Raw genomic sequence first — 20,973 nt, forward strand, 5'->3', positions numbered from 1 at the left:
AAAAGATTCAATAAATTCCTTCTACAATGAATGCTCCTATCTCAAGGCTAATCTTCCATTTTCCCAAAGAGACTGTCATCATTCTGTTCCACTTCCATGCAGTTCTGCTTTAACCCTAACTCCTAATCATAAAAAAATTAATCTCTGGGTGACTTGAAACAGATAAAGGAGTTAAAATGGAATCAGGAGGAAAAAAAGATAAAAAGGTTTTTTATAGGATTTTCATAATAATTTCCATCCATCTGTCCCACTGGATTCTTGATTCTACTTTAGCTGTTTACTCACTAGAGAATATGATTTTTTGAACCCATTTCTTCCACAAAGCAGGAAAGGACAGCCTGAGTCATCAGTCTCTGAAAATACAAACAAGAGCATCACCAGGCTAAGTCCAGACACTGCCCTTGCTTCTCTTTCCCATAATGTGGAGGGGGCTGGGTAGGCACTACTTATTCTGCAAGCTGATAATGGAGAAATAATGAGTTTGTTCCATGGCAAGTTGGGTAATGGAGTTTATTCCTCATGATGTTTCAGGATTTTGGACACATCTATCCTGGTGCCCACAGAATCAAGAAGCAAGAAGTCTGGACCACAAAGCAGGTACACAGAAAAAAAAAAAAAGAAGGACTGAATAATCAGGTTTGCTCCCCAAGCCACCTTTCTAAACTGTTCACTGCTCTGACCTTTCTGACCTCCTAGTCCTAGCATAATTGTCTTATCCTTAAAAGAAATAGTGCTGGGCTGGGTGCAGTGGCTCATACCTGTAATGCAAGTACTTTGGAAGGCCGAGGCGGGCAGATCACTTGAGGTCAGGAGTTCAAAACCAGTCTGGCCAACATAGTGAAATGCCATCTCTACTAAAAATACAAAAATCTGCCAGGAGTGGTGGCATGTGCCTGTAATCCCAGCTACTTGGGAGGCTGAGGCAGGGGAATCGCTTGAACCCAGGAGGTTCAGTGAGGTTGCAGTGAGCCAAGATCATGACTGGCGACAGAGTGAGACTCCACTTCAAAAAAAAAAAAAAAAAGTGCTCAGCATACCTTGGGCCTTCAACACTGGTCACTGGCAAATCGACTGCTAGAGGGGAGAGGAAGGTCCAAGAAGCTGCAGGCAGTTTTTAATGGTAAACACACAATGAAATCTCCCTCTCACCATCCATGGAGAGGCAATATCACAAGTCAAACATACCATTTGTCAGCCAGAAAGGCTGAAGTCATCTTCTTTATAATACCCAGCAAATTTCCTCAAACTCAAAGGAAGACAACTTTTCCTACAAAATTGAGAATGACCTACTCAGGGCATTGCCTAGTTCTCTTCTCTGGATTTGTTATTGGGTCTAAAATGCTCTATAAACTTGGGCAAGAGACTGAAAGAGAAATGGAAGGTCTTATCATTTATTTCCTCTGAAAGGACTAAATTTAGCCTCCCATTCTCCCTCTATTTTCCTAAAACCAGGCCTTTCCCAGAACTGGTTATGTGTCTCCTAATGAGGAATAGCCCTCTTTTCACCCAGAAGCAATAAAGGTCTGTCCCTAACCTTGCAATTTAACCAGCCTAAGCAGAGCCTCTCAACGGCATTCTAACAATTATGTTAAGTGTAGTCAGATGCTGGACAGCTTAGAAGAGGGATTCTGATGAGGGAGAAGCAAAAGCCAATTCTTCTTTCCCTAAAATCCATATTCTTCCAAATTCAAGATTAATTAAAGCTAAACAAGAAGCACAGCACTGCCAAGATGTTCTCTAAGTAAAGATCTTGGCAGGTCACTGTTGGGTCTAGTTGCACCTGGGTGCTGAAAAGTTCCAATTAGTAGCTAGTGATAATCAAGATGGCATAGTGGTTAAGAGTATGGCTCTAGAGTTAGCCTGCCTGGACTCATATCCTATCTTCACCAGTTAGCAGCAGGGTGGAGCTGGGTAAGCCTGTTTGTTCATCTTTAAAGTTGGAATACTAATAACTTCATCATATATAGCTGGTTCTGAGGACTAAATAAGACAATGTATTGAAAGCTTTCTGTGCATGGCACACAGAAAGCACTTAAGAACTGTAGCTGTTACTATTATTTTCTTTGCCTTGATATGACCCTATGAATAACTATTTTTTAGGGCCTGAAATTGGGAGAAGTGACCTATTTCCATAGCTTCCCTTTCAATCCCATCCATAAATAAGAAAATTCCTCTCAGCTGTCCCCACCCTTTCTGGAAGATATTTGCATTCTACAGGTTTCCCAACGAGGGATTTCCTGTGGAGGAAAAAATATACTGCTTTAGGGTTCATGCATTAGCAGGTGGACGCAGGCAGAGTGGCAGGCCCTCTTCTAGAAAAACAACATGCCATTACTACTGATTTCCTCTCTGAAATCTCTCATAGCTAGATGCCCAGCACTCTGAAGAAGGCTCAGTGTGATGGATTTTCATAATGTCTAACAGAGTCCTAAGAAACAACGAACAGTCAACATGTTTGCAAACTAATTTAGTAACACAGGCCCAACCAAAAAAAAAAGGAATCCCTCATCAAGGTCACATGGTAAGATTAGAGTTAGATCCTGATGTACCTTCAGCACTGTTCTCAGCACTCTTTGACAGGCTTCGAAAGCCCTCAGAGCCAAGTCTTGCCTTTATGGAGCTAACATGCATCCATCAACAGGCACACCCACAGATGTAAGGACATAGAGGGTTGAGCCAGTAACACTAAGTATGGTTTGGAGTCAGCTGCTTAACTGATCAGTGAATGGGTAGCTAGATTGAGATAGTGTCACACCTTCTAAGACTGGGAAAATAAGGAACCCAAGGCTTGTTATCTTTTTCTTTCTTTCTTTTTTTTTTGAGACGGAGTCTCGCTCTGTCACCCAGGCTGGAGTGCAGTGGCGCACTCTCGGCTCACTGAAAGCTCCGCCTCCTGGGTTCAAGCCATTCTCCTGCCTCAGCCTCCCGAGCAGCTGGGACTACAGGCACCCGCCACCACACGCAGCCAATTTTTTGTATTTAGAGTAGAGACAGGGTTTTACCACGTTAGCCAGGATGGTCTCAATCTCCTGACCTCGTGATCCGCCTGTCTTGGCCTCCCAAAGTGCTGGGATTATAGGCGTGAGCCATCACGCCCGGCCTCTTCTCTTTTGTTTACCACCTCTTCCTCTTTACATTACTGTGGTAGCTAATTCTGAGCGCAAAATTCTACACTAGTGTAGCAGGACCCCTGAGACAGCAGCTGCAGGAAGGACCAACCATTAGCTTGGACACATCTGTGACTGACACTGACAGCCTAGACTCCATCAGGGCAATCACCTGAAAGGCAGTTTCTTCAAGGCTCAGACCTGACACTGAAAAAAATAAATCCTGTACAAAAGATGAAATGAATGGGAGAGGATGTCACTTTACTCTCAAAATATACAAGCTATAGCTATAGCTATGGTTTCTCGGAAATTACATTTGATCCACTCTGAAATGTCCTTCTGAGGTGTGTTCAATGTAGCAATGGATTCCAACTGCATAAATTCAGCTCCACTGTGCAGTGTACTTATTAGATAACTGTCCAAAACAATCTAAGCAGACAAACATAGTGATCTTTGAGCAGCCAGGTTCAAGGAGTTGCTGAGCCATTTTTAGCACTTGTTTGCATATAGCAACCAAAAGAGTTGTATCTCAGACAACAAGGAAAACAATTAGATTCATGAGCTCCGATGCTAACTAGTACCCAGAGGAGACTCTTAAATTCCTTTAAATGCTATCGGCTTACCCTTCTCGTCCATGGGCAGATGGAGGGTCTCAAAGAGACACAGTGACCAAGCAGACAGTTAAAAGGATAAAATATTAGAGACCCAAAAGCTTCAGGTTCAAACTCTCCTTACTGTTGAGAGACATGAAGGCTGAGCCTTTGTAAATGATCAATGTTAGTTAAGGCTAGCACTTGGACCCAAGAATAGATGGAAAAAAAATGGGGAAAGGGAATATCAGAAACGTTTTAGTAAATTATCTTAAAAAGGACATAAAAATGTTAACTATATATACCATTTCCAATATCCATTTGAGACTTCCTTCTGTAGTAACTGAGAAAAAGAGGAGGGAAGAACGAGAATGAGGTAGGCAGAGATTTTATATATATGTATATATGAATAGTTAATGTAAGGGAAGGTTCTCTGAAAAATATGTGAAATTCAAAAAATTCAGTTGGGCAACTCAGGGTATGCAGTATTTTAAAGTAGTTCAGAACTTCCACTTGATAGAGTAACTGAGAACTGGGAAACAATTCTTGTCAGATACTGGATAACAGGCAATGCAGGACAGGAATCCTAAGAGAAGGAAAACAAGGAGAACTTTAAGGTCCTGCCGAGCTAAGGAGACATATAGTTGTTTCCGGAGGCAGATTATCAAAAAGAAGGGAGATAGGCTGAGAAGGAGCTTCAGAAATTTTCAAAGTGTTTCTACTGAATTTCTTCTTAAATATTAATAATATGGATTGCATATGTTGGGTCTTACTCAACTAGGTCAGACAAAAATTAACTGAGAATTTGTAAGCTGAACAATTCTCAGAGTTCACAGAGGGCTGGGAGATGTTTGAATTTTGACTAACCAGAATGAAGAGTACTTGTTGAATACCTAGGGCATTCAAACAAGATGCCAGAATAGTTACACCTTAGCAGTGGCACTAAACTAGCCCTAGAGTAAAGGCTACTTTAAACTTACCCAAATGAAGACTTCAAAGATGTGCCAGAAGGATTGTACTACTCCATAAATATTTTATCTGCCTTCCTGAATACAGTCCAATATAATTTAAAGAAAGACAACAAAATCTAGCACTTAAATTCAATAAAAATCACCAGACATATCAAGAAGCAGAAAAATGTGACCTATAACCAAGAGAAACAGCAGTCAATAGAAATAGACCCAGAAATGAGGGAGATGATGAAGTTAGCAACAAGGACATTTAAAGAGCAATTATTTTAAAGACCCATTAACATAATAAAGAGAAAAATGGTAGATATAAGGCACATCATAATAAAATTAGTGTTAAAGGAAGAATAGTAAAAGCAGCTAGAGAAAAAAAGACACATTATGTACAGAGGAACAAAAATAAGAATTCACATTTCTTGCCAGAAAGTATGTAAGCCAGAAGACAATGTAATAATAATATCTGTGCTGACAGGAAAAAAAATAGTTAACTTAGAATCCTACAACCAGCAAAAACATCATTCAGAAATGAGAGTAAAATAAAGACCTTTTCAAACAATCTGAGAGAATGTGTTGCTGAAAGTCCTGTACTACAAGAGATATTAAAAGATGTTCTTGACTGGGCGCAGTGGTTCACACCTCTAATCCCACCACTCTGCAAGGCTGAGGTGGGCGGATCACAAGGTCAGGAGTTGGAGACCAGCCTGGCCAACATGGTGAAACCCCGTCTCTACTCAAATACAAAAATTAGCCAGGCGTAGCGGCACATGCCTGTAATCCTAGCTACTTGAGAGGCTGAGGCAGAAGAATTGCTTAAAGCCAGGAGGCGGAGGTTGCAGTGAGTGAAGATCGCGCCACTGCACTCCAGGCTAGGCAACAGAGCAAGACTCTGTCTCAAAAAAAAAAAAAAAAAAAAAAAAAAACGCCGGGCGCAGTGGCTCACACCTGTAATCCCAGCACGTTGGGAGGCTGAGGCAGGCAGATCACGAGGTCAGGAGATCGAGACCATCCTGGCTAACACAGCAAAACCCCATCCCTACTCAAAAAAAAAAATTAGCCCACTGTGATGGTGGGCACCTGTAGTCCCAGCTCCTCAGGAGGCTGAGGCAGAAGAATGGCGTGAACCCAAGAGGCGGAGCTTGCAGTGAGCCAAGATCGTGCCACTGCACTCTAGCCTGGGCAACAGAGTGAGACTCCGTCTCAAAAAAAAAAAAAAAAAAAAAAAGATGTTCTTTGGCAGAAGGAAGCTTATATCACCTATAACTATAAATAACAATAAAGAGCATTAGAAATAGTAAATACATGGGTAAACAGAAATTATTTTTACACAAATTTAAAAATGAGTAATAAGATAACTGACTCTTTGAAGCAAAAAATAACAATAATGTACTGTGAAATTAAAACAACCCTAGAAGAAAAATGTATGACAACAATAGTACCAATGAAAGAATAGGGCAAATGGAAATACACTATTACAAGGTTTTCACATGTAACGTGAAATAATATAACATTATTTTGAGGGTGCACTATGGCTGGGTGCAGTGGCTCACACCTGCAATCCCAGCATTTTTGAAGGCCGAGACAGGCAGATCACTTGAGGTCAGAAGTTCGAGACCAGCCTGGCCAACATGGTGAATCCCTCTCTCTACTGAAAATACAAAATAGCTGGCCGTCGTGGCACATGCCTGTAATCACAGCTACTGGGGAGACTGAAGCAGGAGAACTGCTTGATCCCAAGAGGGAGACGTAGTGAGCCAAGATCGTACCACTGTACTCCAGACCTGGCAACAAAGTGACATTCCATCTAAAAAAAATAAATAACATGAAGGTACACTGTGATAAGTTAAAGATATACTGTAAGCCTTATAGCAACCATGAGAAAAAGAAAACAAAAACAGATAGCTAAAATGTCAATAGCAGATATAAAATGAAATCATAAAAAAAAAAAAAAACCCTCAGTAAAACCAAAAGAGGGCAGAAAAAGAAAAAAAAAAAAAAGAACAATAAGTGGATGGGAAAAATGGGGGGAAAGCAAGATGGTAGTTTTTAATTCAGTTATATACATAAATAAGTTAAATGTAATACTCCAATTAAAAGGCAGAGACTTTCAGATTGGATATAAAATCAAGAGCCAATTATACAGGTTGCCTAAAATAAACCTACTTAAACCAGGTACGGTGGCTCATGCCTGTAATCCCAGCACTTTGGGAGGCAGAGGTGGGTGGATCACCTGAGGTCAGGAGTTCGAGACCAGCCTGACCAACAAGGAGAAACCCCCATCTCTACTAAAAATACAAAATTAGCCTGGCATGGTGGGGCATGCATGTAATCCAATCCCAGCTACTTGGGAGGCTGAGGCAGGAGAATAGCTTGAACCCAGGAGGTGGAGGTTGCAGTGAGTCAAGATCACGCCATTGGACTCCAGCCTGGGCAACAATAATCTACCTAAAATATAAAGACACAGGTTGAAAGTAAAATGATAGAAGAAAGTTGAATTGCTATATTAATATCTGACAAAGGAGACTTAAAAACAAGAAATAGTATCAGGAATATAGAGCAAAATTTCGTAATGATAAAGAGGTCTATTCATTATGAAGACATAATAAACCCATACATATATGCAGTTTCAAAACTTTGAATGAAACAAAATTGATAGGCTAAAGAAGAAACAGAAAAAGCTATAGTTACAAGTTGAAGGTTTCCATACTACTTTCGGTAACTAATAGAACAAACAGGTAACCCTAAACAATATGGGTTTGAACTATGTGGGTCCACTTATCCGCAAATTTAAAAATATACATATATATTAGAAAGGTTTTTGAAGATTTGGAACAATTTGAAAAATCTTGCAAATTGTGTAGCTTAGAAATTTTGAAAAAACTGGTTGGCATGGTGGCTCATGCCTGTAAATCCCAGCACTTTCGGAGGCCAAGGTGAGAGGATTGCTTGAGCCCAGGTGTTCAAGACCAGCCTGGGCAACACAGTGAGACTCCATCTCTTAAAAAATAAAACAAAATTAAGGCCAGGCACAGTGGCTCACACCTGTAATTGCAGCACTTTGGGCCGCCAAGGAGGTTGGATTACAAGGTCAGGAGTTCGAGACTCGCCTGGCCAATATGGTGAAACCCCGTCTCTACTAAAAATACAAAAATTCGCTGGGTGTGGTGGCACATGCCTATAGTCCCAGCTGCCCAGGAGGCTGAGGCAGGAGAATCGCTTGAACCCAGGAGGCAGAGGTTACAGTGAGCCAAGATCGTGCCACTGTACTCCAACCTGGGCGACAGAGCAAGACTCCGTCTCAAACATAACAAAACAAAAACAAAAACAAACAAAACAGACAATTCTCAAAAGAAGACATTTATGCAATCAACAGACACATGAAAAAATGTTCATCATCACTGGCCATCAGAGAAATGCAAATCAAAACCACAGTGAGATACCATCTCATACCAGTTAGAATGGTGATCATGAAAAAGTCAGGGAACAACAGATGCTGGAGAGGATGTGGAGAAATAGGAACACTTTTACACTGTTGGTGGGAGTGTATACTAATTCAACCATTGTGGAAGACAGTGTGGCGATTCCTCAAGGATCTAGAACTAGAAATACCATTTGACCCACTGATCCCATTACTGGGTATATACCCAAAAGATTATCAATCATGCTACTATAAAGACACATGCACACATATGTTTATTGTGGCACTATTCACAATAGCAAAGATATGGAACCAACCCAAATGTCCATCAATGATAGACTGGATTAAGAAAATGTGGCACATATACACTATGGAATACTATGCAGCCACAAAAAAGGATGAGTTCATGTCCTTTGTAGGGACATGGATGAAGCTGGAAACCATCATTCTGAGCAAACTATCTCAAGGACAGAAAACCAAACACTGCATATTCTCAATCATAGGTGGGAATTGAACAATGAGATCACCTGGACACAGGGTGGGAAACATCATACCCCAGGGTCTGTTGTGGGGTGGGGGGAGGGGGAAGGCATAGCATTAGGAGAAATACCTAATGTAAATGATGAGTTAATAGGTGCAGCACACCAACATGGCACATGTATACATATTTAACAAACCTGCACGTTGTGCACATGTACCCTAAACTTAAAAAAAAAAAAAATCAGGACTTTACAAACTCTCAATTAAAAGCCCTGATGCAGCTCAAAAAAAAAAAAAAAAAAAAAATCAAATTAAATTAAACCTTTGGGAGGCCAAGGCAGGCGGATCAGGTCAGGAGGTCAGGAGGTCAGGAGATGGAGACCATCCTGGCTAACACAGTGAAACCTCGTCTCTATTTAAAATACAAAAAATTAGCCGGGCGTGGTGGCAGGCACCTGTAATCCCAGCTACTTGAGAGGCTGAGGCAGCAGAATGGCATGAACTCAGGAGGTGGAGCTTGCAGTGAGCCGAGATTGCACCACTGCACTCCAGCCTGGGCGACAGTGCGAGACTCCGTCTCAAAAAAAAAAAAAAAAAAAGGAAGAAAACATTAAGTATGTCATACTTAATGTAAGATATACATAGAGACTATATTTTATCATTTACTACCATAAAATATATACAAATCTATTATAAAAAGTTAAAATTTACCAAAACTCATGCACACACACACCATACATGGCATCATTTGCAGCTGAGGGAAATACAAGCAAATATAAAGAGGCAGTATTAAATTATAACTGTATAAAATCAACTGTAGTACCTACTATACTACTGTAATTTTTTTTTTTCTTTTTTGAGACAGAGTCTCACTCTGTTGCCCAGGGTAGAGTGCAGTGGCATGATCTTGGCTCACTGCAGCCTCCGCATCCCAGGTTCAAGCGATTCTCCTGCCTCAGCCTCCTGAGTAGCTGGGATTACAGGCATGAACCATCACTCCCGGCTAATTTTCACAGAGATGGGGTTTCCCCATGTTGGCCAAGCTGGTCTTGAACTCCTGACCTCAGGTGATCTGCCTGCCTCGGCCTCCCAAAGTGCTGGGATTACAGGCATGAGCCACTGCACCTGGCCAACTGTAATATTTTCATAGCCATCTCCTGTTGCTATTGTGGTGAGCTCAACTGTGAGTATCCACTTAAAATGCCCTCTGACGCTAATAATCTCCACATGAGTAGTTCCTCTCTCCAATAAATTGTGTATTGCAGTAAAAAGTGATCTCTCAGTTGGGTGCAGTGGCTCACGCCTGTAATCCCAGCACTTTAGGACGATGAGGCAGGCAGATCACCTGAGGTCAGGAGTTCGAGACCAGCCTAGCCAACATGGCGAAACCCCATCTCTACTAAAAATATAGAAATTAGCCAGGCGTGGTGGCACTTGCCTGTAATTTCAGCTACTTAGGAGGCTGAGGCAGGAGAATCACTTGAACCCAGGAGGTGGAGGTTGCAGAGAGCTGGGATTGCACCATTGCATTCCAGCCTGGACAGGAAGAGTGAAACTCCATCTCAGGAAAAAACAAAAAAACAAAAAGATCTTTCACAGTTCTCATATATTTTTCATGGTATTTAGTGCAATAGTGTAAAACTTGAACAACTCCATGGAACCCACACAAAGTGCCATGAGAGATGCTGAAAGCGCTCCCAAGAAGCAGAGAGGAGTCACGGCATTACAAGAAGAGGTTGAATTGCTTGATACGTACCACAGACTGAGGTCTGCAGCTGCAGTCACTTGCCATTTCAAGAAAAATGAATCTAGTGTAAGGATAATTGTAAAAAAAAAAAAAAAGAAAGAAAGAAAGAAAAGGAAAGGAAATTTGTGAAGCCATTCCTGCAGCTATGTCAGTGGGCATGAAAATCTTGCATTTTTTGCAAAATACCTTTTTATTTTGTATTGAAGATGCAGCTTTTATGTGGATGCAGGATTGCTGTAAGAAAGGCATACCTATAGACTCTAATGTGATTACAGAAAAAGTGAAGTCATTATATGGCAACTTAAAGCAATAGGAAGGTGAAGAATTTAAAGCTGGGGAACTTAATATCAGCAAAGGATGGTTTGATAATTTTGAAACAAATTTGGCTTTAAAAATGTTAAGATAACAGGAGAAGCAGCCTCTGCCGACCAAGAGGCAACAGACAAATTTCTAGACACCATTAAGAAAATCACTGAGATAGCAAGACCCTGTCTCTATCTGTAAAAACAAACAAACAGAACGAACAAAGAAAATCACTGTAGACAAAAGTACCCTATTCTGAAAAAAATTTCTGCAAAGGACATTTATTAGTAAGGAAGGAAACTGACCACCAGGATTTAAGGCAGGAACAGTAACCCTGCTTTGTGCAAATGCAACTGGGTTTATGATGAGGAGTGCCCTTATCTATAAACCTTAAAGGCCTGAGTCTTGAAGGGAAAAGAAAAACACCAGTTTTTATCTTGCTAGTCTTCTGCTAGTCTTCTTGTTATATGACAAGGAGGCCTGGACAACAAAAACCCTTTTACTGGATTGGTTCCACTGATTCTTTTTCTCTGAAATCACAAAGTACCTTGCCAGTTAAGGAACTGCCTTTTAAAGTTCGTTTGATACTGTACAATGCCCTTGGCCACCCATGACCCCACGAATTCAGCACCAACCACGGGTGCCCCAAAGATGTCTCTAATTCAGCCTCTAAATCTAAATCCGAGGGTCATAAGGACCTTTAAGGCTCATTACATATGTACTCTACGCAAAGGATTGTCAATGCTATGGAAGAAAACGCAATTGGAGAGAATATTACGAAAATTTGGAAGGATTACAACACTGACGATGCCATCATTGTTACAGAAAAAGCCATGGGCCAGCTGCAGTGGCTCACACCTGTAATCCCTGCACTTTGGGAGGTCAAGGTAGGAGGACTGCTGGCATCCAGGAGTTCAAGGCCAGCCTGGGCAACATAGTGAGACCCCATCTCTACAAAAAATAAAAAACTGGGTGTGGTAGTGTATGCCTGTGGTCCCAGCTCCTCAGGAGGCTGAGGTGGGAGGATCACTTGAGCCCAGGAGGCCAAGGCTACAGTGAGCAGTGATCACGTAAATGCGCTCCAGCCTGCGTGACAGAGTGAGACCCCATCTCCAAAAAAAACAAAAAGAAAAAGCCATGAAAGGCTGGGGGTGGTGTCTAATGGCTGTAATCTCAGCACTTTGGGAGGCTGAGGAGGGAGAATGGCTTGAGGTCAGGAGTTTGAGATCAGCCTGGGCAACATAGTGAGACCCTGTTTCTATTAAAAAAAAAAAAAATTGGAAAAAGCCACAAAAGTCATCAAGTCCAAAACAACAAATTTCTTCAGGAGAAAACTGTGTCCAGATGTTGTGCATGACTTCACAGGATTTACAACAGAGCCAAATCAAGGAAATTATAAAAGAGGTTGCAGATATGGATCTTGGAGAAATTCCAGAGCTAACAGACACATCATCAGAGGAATAAACAGAAGAAGACATGACGGAGATGTGTTCTTCCCCAACCAGTGCCAGACAATAGGAAGAAGACATAGAAGAAGCAGAGCCAGGAAACCAATTGACATTAGACAATCTGGATGAAGGGTTCCAATTATTCAAGACTGCTTTTGACTTCTTTTACAACATGAACCATTCTATGATACAGGCAATAGAACTAAAGCAAATGGTGGAGAAAGACTGGTACCATACAGAAACATTTTCAGAGAAATAAAAAAGTAAAAATGTTAGACAGAAATTATGATGGATTACCACAAAGTCAGTTATACCAAGTGTGCCTGCTTCTCCTGCCTCCCCTTTCCACCTCCTCCACCTCTTCTGCCTCTGCCATCCTTAGACAGCAAGACCAACCCCTCCCTGTCCTCCTTCTTCCTCCTCAGCCTACTCAACATGAAGATGATGAAGAAGATCTTTATGACCCACTTCCACTTAATGAATAGTAAATATATTTCTCTTCCTTGCGGTTCTCTTAATAACATTTTCTTTCCTCTAGCTAACTTTATTGTAAGAGTACAGTATATAATACATATATAAAATATGGGTTAATCAACTGTTTATGTTATCAGCAAAGCTTCTGGGTCAGGCATGGTGGCTCATGCCTATAATCCCAGAACTTGGGAGGCCAAGGCAGATGGATCACTTGAAGTCAGGAGTTCAAGACTAGCTGGTCAATATAGTGAAACCCCATTTCTACTAAAAATACAAAAATTAGCCGGGTGTGGTAGCAGGCACCTGTAATCTCAGCTACTTGGAAGGCTAAGGTACAAGAATCATTTGAACCTGGGAGGCGGAGGTGGCAGTGTGCCACTGCACTCCAGCCTGGGAGACAGAGTGAGACTCTGTCTCAAAAAAAAAAAAAGAGGTAAAGTTTCTGGTCAATAGTCAGCTATTAGCAGTTAAGTTTTTGAAGAGTCAAAACACACAATTTTCAACTGCACAGGGGGCCAGTGCCTCTAACTTGGGTGTTAAGAGTCACCTGTAGACAGAAAAAGAGTAAAGAGAGAATATTTAAACACTACCAACATACTTAACTTCTAAAAGCTATTTATAGAAAACAACTCAGTAACAGCAGAAAACATTCTTTTCAAATGCACACAGAGCATTCAACAAGATAGACTGTACAATGGACCATAAAGCAAATCTCAATAAATTTAAAAGGACTGTAATCACACCGAGTATATTTTCTGACCATCAGGGAATTAAATACGCAATTAGTAACAAAAATATATCTTGAAAATCCCCAAATAATGGAAATGAAACACATTTCTAAATATCACAAGATAAATGAGAAAATATTTTGAACTGAATGAAAATGAAAACAGAACCTACCAAAATTTGTGAGATGTTATTAGTACAGGAAAAATTTACAGCTCTAACTTTTCATATTAGAAAATAAGATCTAAAATCAATGACCTAAACTTCTACCTTATGAAATTAGAAAAAGAGCAAATTAAATCAAAGCAAACAGAAGGAAATAATACAGATAACCATATAAATCAATGTAAAGGAAAAATAACAGGGTGGGCATGGTGGCTCACACCTGTAATCCCAGCACCTTGAGAGGCTGAGGTGGGTGCATCACTTGAACTCAGGAGTTTGAGACCAGCCTAAGCAACATGGCAAAACTCCGTCTCTACAAAAAATACAAAAATTAGCCCAGGTGTGGTGGCAGAAGCCTGTAGTCCCAGATACTCAGGAGGCTGAAGCCAGAGGATCACTTGAGCCTGGGAAGTGGAGGTTGCAGTGAGCAGAGATTGCGCCACTGCACTCCAGCCTGGGTGACGAAGTGAGATCCTGTCTTAAAAAGAAAACAAAAGAAAAATAACAGAAAGCCAATGAATCTAAAAGTTAATTCTTTGAAAGATTAATAAAACTGACAAACCTCTAACCAGACTGATAAGGAACAGAAGAGAAAAGATACACATTACTCATATCATGAATTTGAGAGGGCATCACTATAAATCCTATAGGGATTTCAAGCAATAGGGAGAATTTTATGAACGAATTATGCCAATAAATTCAACAACCTATATAAATGAATAACTTCCTTGAAGACACAAATGATTAAAACTGGTTCAAGAACCAGTAGTAAACTTGACTGTTCCTAAATCTATTAAAGAAATTCAACTAACAATTAAAATGTTTTCCACAGAAGTACACTGATATATGCATTTTACTTTGAAACACATTAAAAAAAAAGATGGATTGATGGATGGAGATCTATCCTATGCGTCATACATGTGATAAAGCAAGTATAGTGAAATGTAAATAACAGAATTTAGGTGAGGGTTATGTGGATATTCACCATATAATTTTTTCCAACTTTACTATATGTTTGAAATTTTCCCTAATAAAATATTGGGTATAAATTCTTCCTGCAAAGAAAACTATAGGTCCAGATGACTTCACTGGTTAAGGCTATTAAACATTAAGCAAGAAATAAGACCAATCCTACACAAACTCTTTTTAAAAACAGGGGAACAGGAATACTCCCTAACTCATTTTTTAAGAGCAATACTACTGTAATACCCAAACCAAACAAAGACATCACAAGAGAACAATGAACTAATATCCCTCCATAAACACTGATACAAAAATAGCTTAAAAATATTAGCAGCTCAAATTCTGTAATATTTAAAATAAATACTATATCATGATCAAGACAAGTTTATCTCAGAAATATAAGGTTGGATTAATATTCAAAAATCAGTTACCGGCTGGGCACAGTGGCTCACACCTGTAATCCCAGCACTTTGGGAGGCCAAGGTGGGTGGATCACCTGAGGTCAGGAGTTTGAGACCAGCCTGGCCAACATGGTGAAACCCCATCTCTACTAAAAATAGGAGGAGGTTGCAGTAAGCCAAGATAGCGTCACTGTACTCCAGCCTGAGGGACAGAGTGAGACTCTGTCTCAAAAAAATAAATTAATAAAAAATAAGCTACCATATTAACACAATAAAGGAGAAAATCCACACGACCATCTCAACAACTGTAGAAACAGCATTGGCAAAATGGCACATCCATTCATAATAAAACCTCTCAGCAAATCTGGTATAGAAGGGAACTTCCTCAACCTAATATTGGGAATCTATGAAAACTCACAGCTAAGTTATGTTTAATGGTGAAAGAGCAACTGTTTCCCCTTAAGATTTGACAAGGACATCTATCTATTCTCACTAGTTCAATATTGTGCTGGTGATCGCAGCCAGTGAAATAAGATAAGAAAAAGAAATAAAAGGCATATGGATTTGAAAAAAAGAAGTAAACGTGAATTTATTCATACACAACATGACTATGAGCACAGAACATTTTAAAGATTCTAACAACTAATGGCCAGGTGAGGTGGCTCATGCCTGTAATCCCAGCACTTTGGTAGGCAGGGGCAGGCGGACTGCTTGAGTCCACAAGTTTGAGACCAGCCTGGGCAACATGGCAAAAATCCATCTCTACAAAAAATACAAAAGTTAGGTGGGTATGGTGGCAGCTGGTAGCCTGTAGTCCCAGCTACTCAGGAGGCTGAAGTGGGAGGATCACCGGAGCTCGATGAGATTGAGGCTGCAGTGAGCTGTGACCATGCTACTGTACTCTAGCCTGGATGACAGAGTAAGACCCTGTCTCAAAAAAAACCCAAACAACAAACAAACAAACAAATAAAAAACCTAAAAATCTAATAAATAAGTTTATCAAGGATGCAGAAAAAAAGTCAATTAAAAAACAAGTATATTTCCATAAACGGGCAACAAACGATTGGAAACTGAAATTTAAAATACCACTTACATGGCATAAAAATGAAATATTTAGGGATAAATTGAGCAAAATAGGCATAAAACAAGTACACTATGAAACACTGATGAAAAATTTTAACAGATCTAAATAAACGGAGAGGTATATTATGTTTTCTCCATTATGGATATGAAAACAGTATTATTGAAGTATCAATTCTCTCCCAAGTCATCTATAGAGTTAATGCAATTCTAATCAAAATCTCACCAGTCTTTTTGTAGAAACAAGCTAATTTTACACAGAAATGGAAAGGACCTAGAATATTCAAAAACATTTTATAAAAAAACAAAATTAGAGGGTTAGCTGATTTCAAGATTTATTATAGACCTACAATAATCAAGACATGGTAGACCATATATTTAGACATATAGACCAATGGAACAGAACTGACGGTCCAGAAATAAACTGCACATACATGTTCGATTTTTTTTTTTGATAATACGCCAAGGTATCTCAATGGAGAAAGAGTAGTCTTTCCAACAAATGGCAATATAACTGAATATTTGGCGGGGGGGAAAGAACATTTACCACACACCATAAAAAAGGTTAACTTGAAATGAATCACAGAACTAAATGTAAAAGCCAGAATTATAAAACTTACAGAAGAAAATACCACGAGGCTGGGTACAGTGGCTCATGCTTGTAATCCCAGCACTTTGGGAGGCCAAGGCGGGTGGATCACTTGAGGCCAGGAGTTCAAAACCAGCCTGGCCAACATGGTGAAACTCCATTTCTACTAAATATACAAAAATTAGCTGAGTGTGGTAGTGCACACTTGTAATCCCAGCTGCTCAGGAGGCTGAGGCATGAGAATCACTTGAACCCGGAGGCAGAGGTTGCAGTGAGCCGAGAATGTGCCACTGCACTCCAGCATGGGTGACAGAGCAAGACTCTGTCTCAAAAAAAAAAAAAAAAAAGGGCCGGGCGCGGTGGCTCAAGCTTGTAATCCCAGCACTTTGGGAGGCCGAGGCGGGCGGATCACGAGGTCAGGAGATCGAGACCATCCTGGCTAACACGGTGAAACCCCGTCTCTACTAAAAATACAAAAAGAAATTAGCCGGGCGTGGTGGCGGGCGCCTGTAGTCCCAGCTACTCGGGAGGCTGAGGCAGGAGAATGGCGTGAACCCGGGAGGCGGAGCTTGCAGTGAGCCGAGATCGCGCCACTGCACTCCAGTCTGGGCGACAGAGCGAGACTCCGTCTCAAAAAAAAAAAAAAAGAAAGAAAGAAAAAAAGAAAGTACAATGAACATTTTTGCAACCAGGAGTAGGCAGAGATTTACTAAATAAAACACAAAAGCATGACTCCTTTAAAAAGTAAATTAATCTTCATGAATATCTACTTAAGTTAAAATTGATCTTAAAAATGTCTAGTCTTTGAAAGACATCATTGAGAATATGCAAAGAAAAAAGGCAAACTACTGACTTGGAGAAAATATTTTGTGTGTGTGTGTGTGTGTGTGTGTGTGTGTGTGTGTGTGAAAGACATCATTGAGAATATGCAAAGAAAAAAGGCAAACTACTGACTTGGAGAAAATATTTAGTGTGTGTGTGTGTGTGTGTGTGTGTGTGTGTGTGTGTGTGTGTGTGTGTCTAACAGCCTGCATCAAAAATATATAAAAACTCGTAAATAATACAACTTCAGAAAAGAGGAACAACCAAATTTTAAAAATAGGTAAATGATCTGGACACTTCACAAAGGAAGATCTATAATGGCCACATAAAAAACTGCTCTAGCCAAGCATGGTGGCTCATGCCTGTAATCCCAGCACTTTGGGAGGCCAAGGCAGGTGGATCATCTGAGGTGAGGAGTTCAAGACCAGCCTGACCAATATGGTGAAAACTCGTCTCTACTAAAAATACAAAAATTAGCTGGGCATGGTGACACGCGCCTGTAGTCCCAGCTAACTCGAGAGGCTGAAGCGGGAGAATTGCTTGAACCTGCTCTAGTCATCATGGAAATTAAACTAATAATATTAAAAAGCTGTAATAAGTGGCTGGGCATGGTGGCTCATTGCCTGTAATCCCAGCATTTTGGGAGGCCAAGGCATGCAGATCATCTGAGGTCAGGAGTTCGAGACCAGCCTGGCCAACATGGTGAATCCCTGTCTCTACTAAAAAGACAAAAATTGGCCAGGAGGGTGGTAGGTGCCTGTAATCCCAGCTACTTGGGAGGCTTAGACAGGAGAATTGCTTGAACCCAGGAGGTGGAGGTTGCAGTGAGTCGAGATCACGCCACTGCACTCCAGCATGTGCAACACAAGCAAGACTCCGTCTCAAAAAAGAAAAAAAAAAAAAAGCTGTAATAAGTATACTACATATCCAATGGCTAAAATTAAAGCCTCATAATTCCCAATGTGGCAAGGACATGGTGTAGTTGGAACTTTTGTATGTTTGTTGGTTGGAATGAGAAATGGTACAACCACTTTTGAAAACAGCATGGCAGGCCGGTCACAGTGGCTCACACCTATAATCCCAGCACTTTGGGAGGCCGAGGTGGGCGGATCATGAGGTAAGGAGTTCGAGATCAGCCTGACCAACATAGTGAAACCCCGTCTCTACTAAAAATACAAAAAAAAAAATTAGCCAGGTGTGGTAGCGTGCACCTGTAATCCCAGCTACTCAGGAGGCTGAGGCAAGAGAATCGCTTGAACCCGGGAGGCAGAGGTTGCAGTGAGCCGAGATCACACCACTGCACTGCAGCCTGAGGGACAGAGAAAGACTGTCAAAACAAAAACAAAAACAAAAACAAAAAAACAGCGTGGCAGTTTCTTTACTTTCAACGTATTTATTGAGATATAGTTTATATATCATAAAATTCATTCATTTAAAGTGTACAATTCAATGGTTTTAGTATATTCACATAGTTGTGCAACTATTACTATGATCTAAGTTTAAAACACTTTTATCAACCCAAAAAGAAATCCCATACTCATTAGCAGTCCCTCCCCACCCTGCTCGCCACCCATAGCCCAAGCAACCACTAATCTACTTTCTGTTTCTATCGATTTTCTGGGCAATTCAAATAAAACAAATCACATAATATGTGGTCTTTTGTGACTGTCTCTTTTACTTATAATGTTTTTGAGAGTCATCCATGTTGTAACATGTATCAGTACTTCCTTCCTTTTTTATGGCTGAATAATATTCCATGGTATGAATGAATCACACTTTGTTTATTCATTCAACTGCTGATGGACATTTAGGTTGTTTCTAGTTTTTGGTCATCCTAAATAATGCTGCTATGAACATCTGTGTACAGATCTTTGGGTGGATATATATTTTCATTTCTCTTGAGTAAACACCCAAGGAGTGTCACAATGTGTATGAATCTCAGAAAGAAGACATAAAACAGTACATATTGCATGAGTTTATTTATATAAAATTTTTTAAAAGACAGGTCTACTCTATAGTGAAAATAATCATATCAGCGGTTGTCTATGGCCCAGACTTGGGTGAGGACTGATTGCAAATGGTATAAGAGAACATTTTTTGGGTGACGGAAATGTTCTACATCTTGATTGTGATGGTGGTTACATAAACATATTTTATTATATGTTAATTATACCTCAATAAAGTTAAATTTAAAAGTCCAGCAAATCAGGACTAGTCAAAAAAAATGTATGGCCATGGACAGTAAGCTTGTGTCATTTTCGGTCTTGATATTCCATTTTGGGCTGGAACAAGAATGATTCAGACTGATACATCAGAAACTCTGAGCTAAGAGTTAGTATTTCAACAATGCTAATGAATCCTCCCATTGTGCTCTTCCCCGCCACCCCTGAAGAACTCCACAACCCTCCCTGACAAATTAAACTGACTCCAGGCAGCAAAAAACAGTACCCGGAACTATTCTCAGCTGGGGACTAGCTACAGAAAGGTTTTTTTAGTGGGTGTAATTACCTGGGCTTTCTAACAAATTCAATATTTGCTAAGCTGAGGAGCTTCTGGGGTCCTGCCATTACTAAGGACACCTAATGAGGGTTCTGCTTTTGCCTTTTTTATGAAACTGAGGCAAGAATGAGAGATACTACATGATCATGGCTCTGCTTGTGGCAACTCACTTTGAATAAGGGTCATCAGCCAATAGTTTATGGATCTGCAGAGACACAGTATTTCACTGGGGTTTCAAGGAGAACAGGGAGGTTTATCCGTCCTTCTTAGGCTTACAAAGGGTCAGGTGGGACTGCTGTGAAGACACCGTTCATATACATCAGCTGAGAGAGGTCTAAGGCGAGCACACAGGCAAAGATCTAAAACGAAAGTAGTGATCCTGATACATATTCCATGAAGGCCTCAAGGGCAGGTATGGTTTTTGCATTTTTGTAGCCCTGACTTGGCGTAGAGTACATACTTCTGTACTTCTGCATGGAAGAAAATAAATCTGGGAAACATTAAGCCAGGGCAACCCTTCTCTGCCTTACTGCACTAAAGACACTTAGAAGCTGAGAATTCTTAGACCAAAGCAGGTCCTGAGAGCTTCCTTTGGAGGCAAGAATTGGTTCTTTTTTTTCCACAACACTTTAGTAGCCCAAAGTGACTGGAAAAAAAAACCAAAACAAACCAGCTAAAAGCATAGGAACTACAGTAGAGCACTGTAACAAAACCACACCTCATCGAGTGAGCATCCCTCCCTCCACTGGGTGCTTATAGTGACCTTCTATCCAAGATAATCTGAATCTCTGTCCAGGGTACAAACATTCAATATAATTATTTGGAAACAATGATCCAAAAGGTAGACACAAATCTCTTAAGACTACAGAAAGTTGTTCTGCCTTTTAAAAGGTAACTGTTCCCTGTATACAGTCACCCGGTATATAATAGGCAGAAGGTTTTTCCCCTCTTTCTATTTTCATTTCCTACACTTCAGGACCAAACCCAGTTTCAGACCCAATTTAAGCTGGCCAGTTCTCCCAGTCCATCCATGCCTTTCAAACCTGCTACCAAAGAGCTCTACACTGCCCTCAGATTTATTGATCTGACAGGTTGACTCTGCCCTTCAGCAAGGTGAACCAGATAATGAACCTCACAGTGGGTGATTAGTGAGAGGCCATCAGTTGGTTAAAGGAGTGGTGACACGACTTTCTTTA

At 40.5% G+C, this 20,973-nt stretch overlaps 1 protein-coding gene across 17 annotated transcripts in view; it reads right to left on the bottom strand.

Annotated features, from left to right (window-relative positions):
- The window catches only part of ARMH3 (armadillo like helical domain containing 3), a 222,162-nt gene that overhangs the window by 13,046 nt on the left and 188,143 nt on the right, over window positions 1-20,973 (bottom strand). The window contains exon 25 of one of the 17 annotated variants that reach the window (XM_065521319.2): window positions 270-353. The exons of the other annotated variants lie outside the window; for them this stretch is intronic. Within the exon in view, the coding sequence (XP_065377391.1) occupies window positions 285-353 (69 nt within the window). The 3' untranslated portion in view covers window positions 270-284. Of the gene's footprint in view, window positions 1-269; window positions 354-20,973 lie in introns of those variants that run through there. 17 annotated transcript variants of the gene reach the window in all.

The sequence above is a fragment of the Macaca fascicularis genome, chromosome 9 (assembly GCF_037993035.2).
Source record: "Macaca fascicularis isolate 582-1 chromosome 9, T2T-MFA8v1.1".
In the NCBI taxonomy this organism is placed as follows: Eukaryota; Metazoa; Chordata; class Mammalia; order Primates; family Cercopithecidae; genus Macaca; species Macaca fascicularis.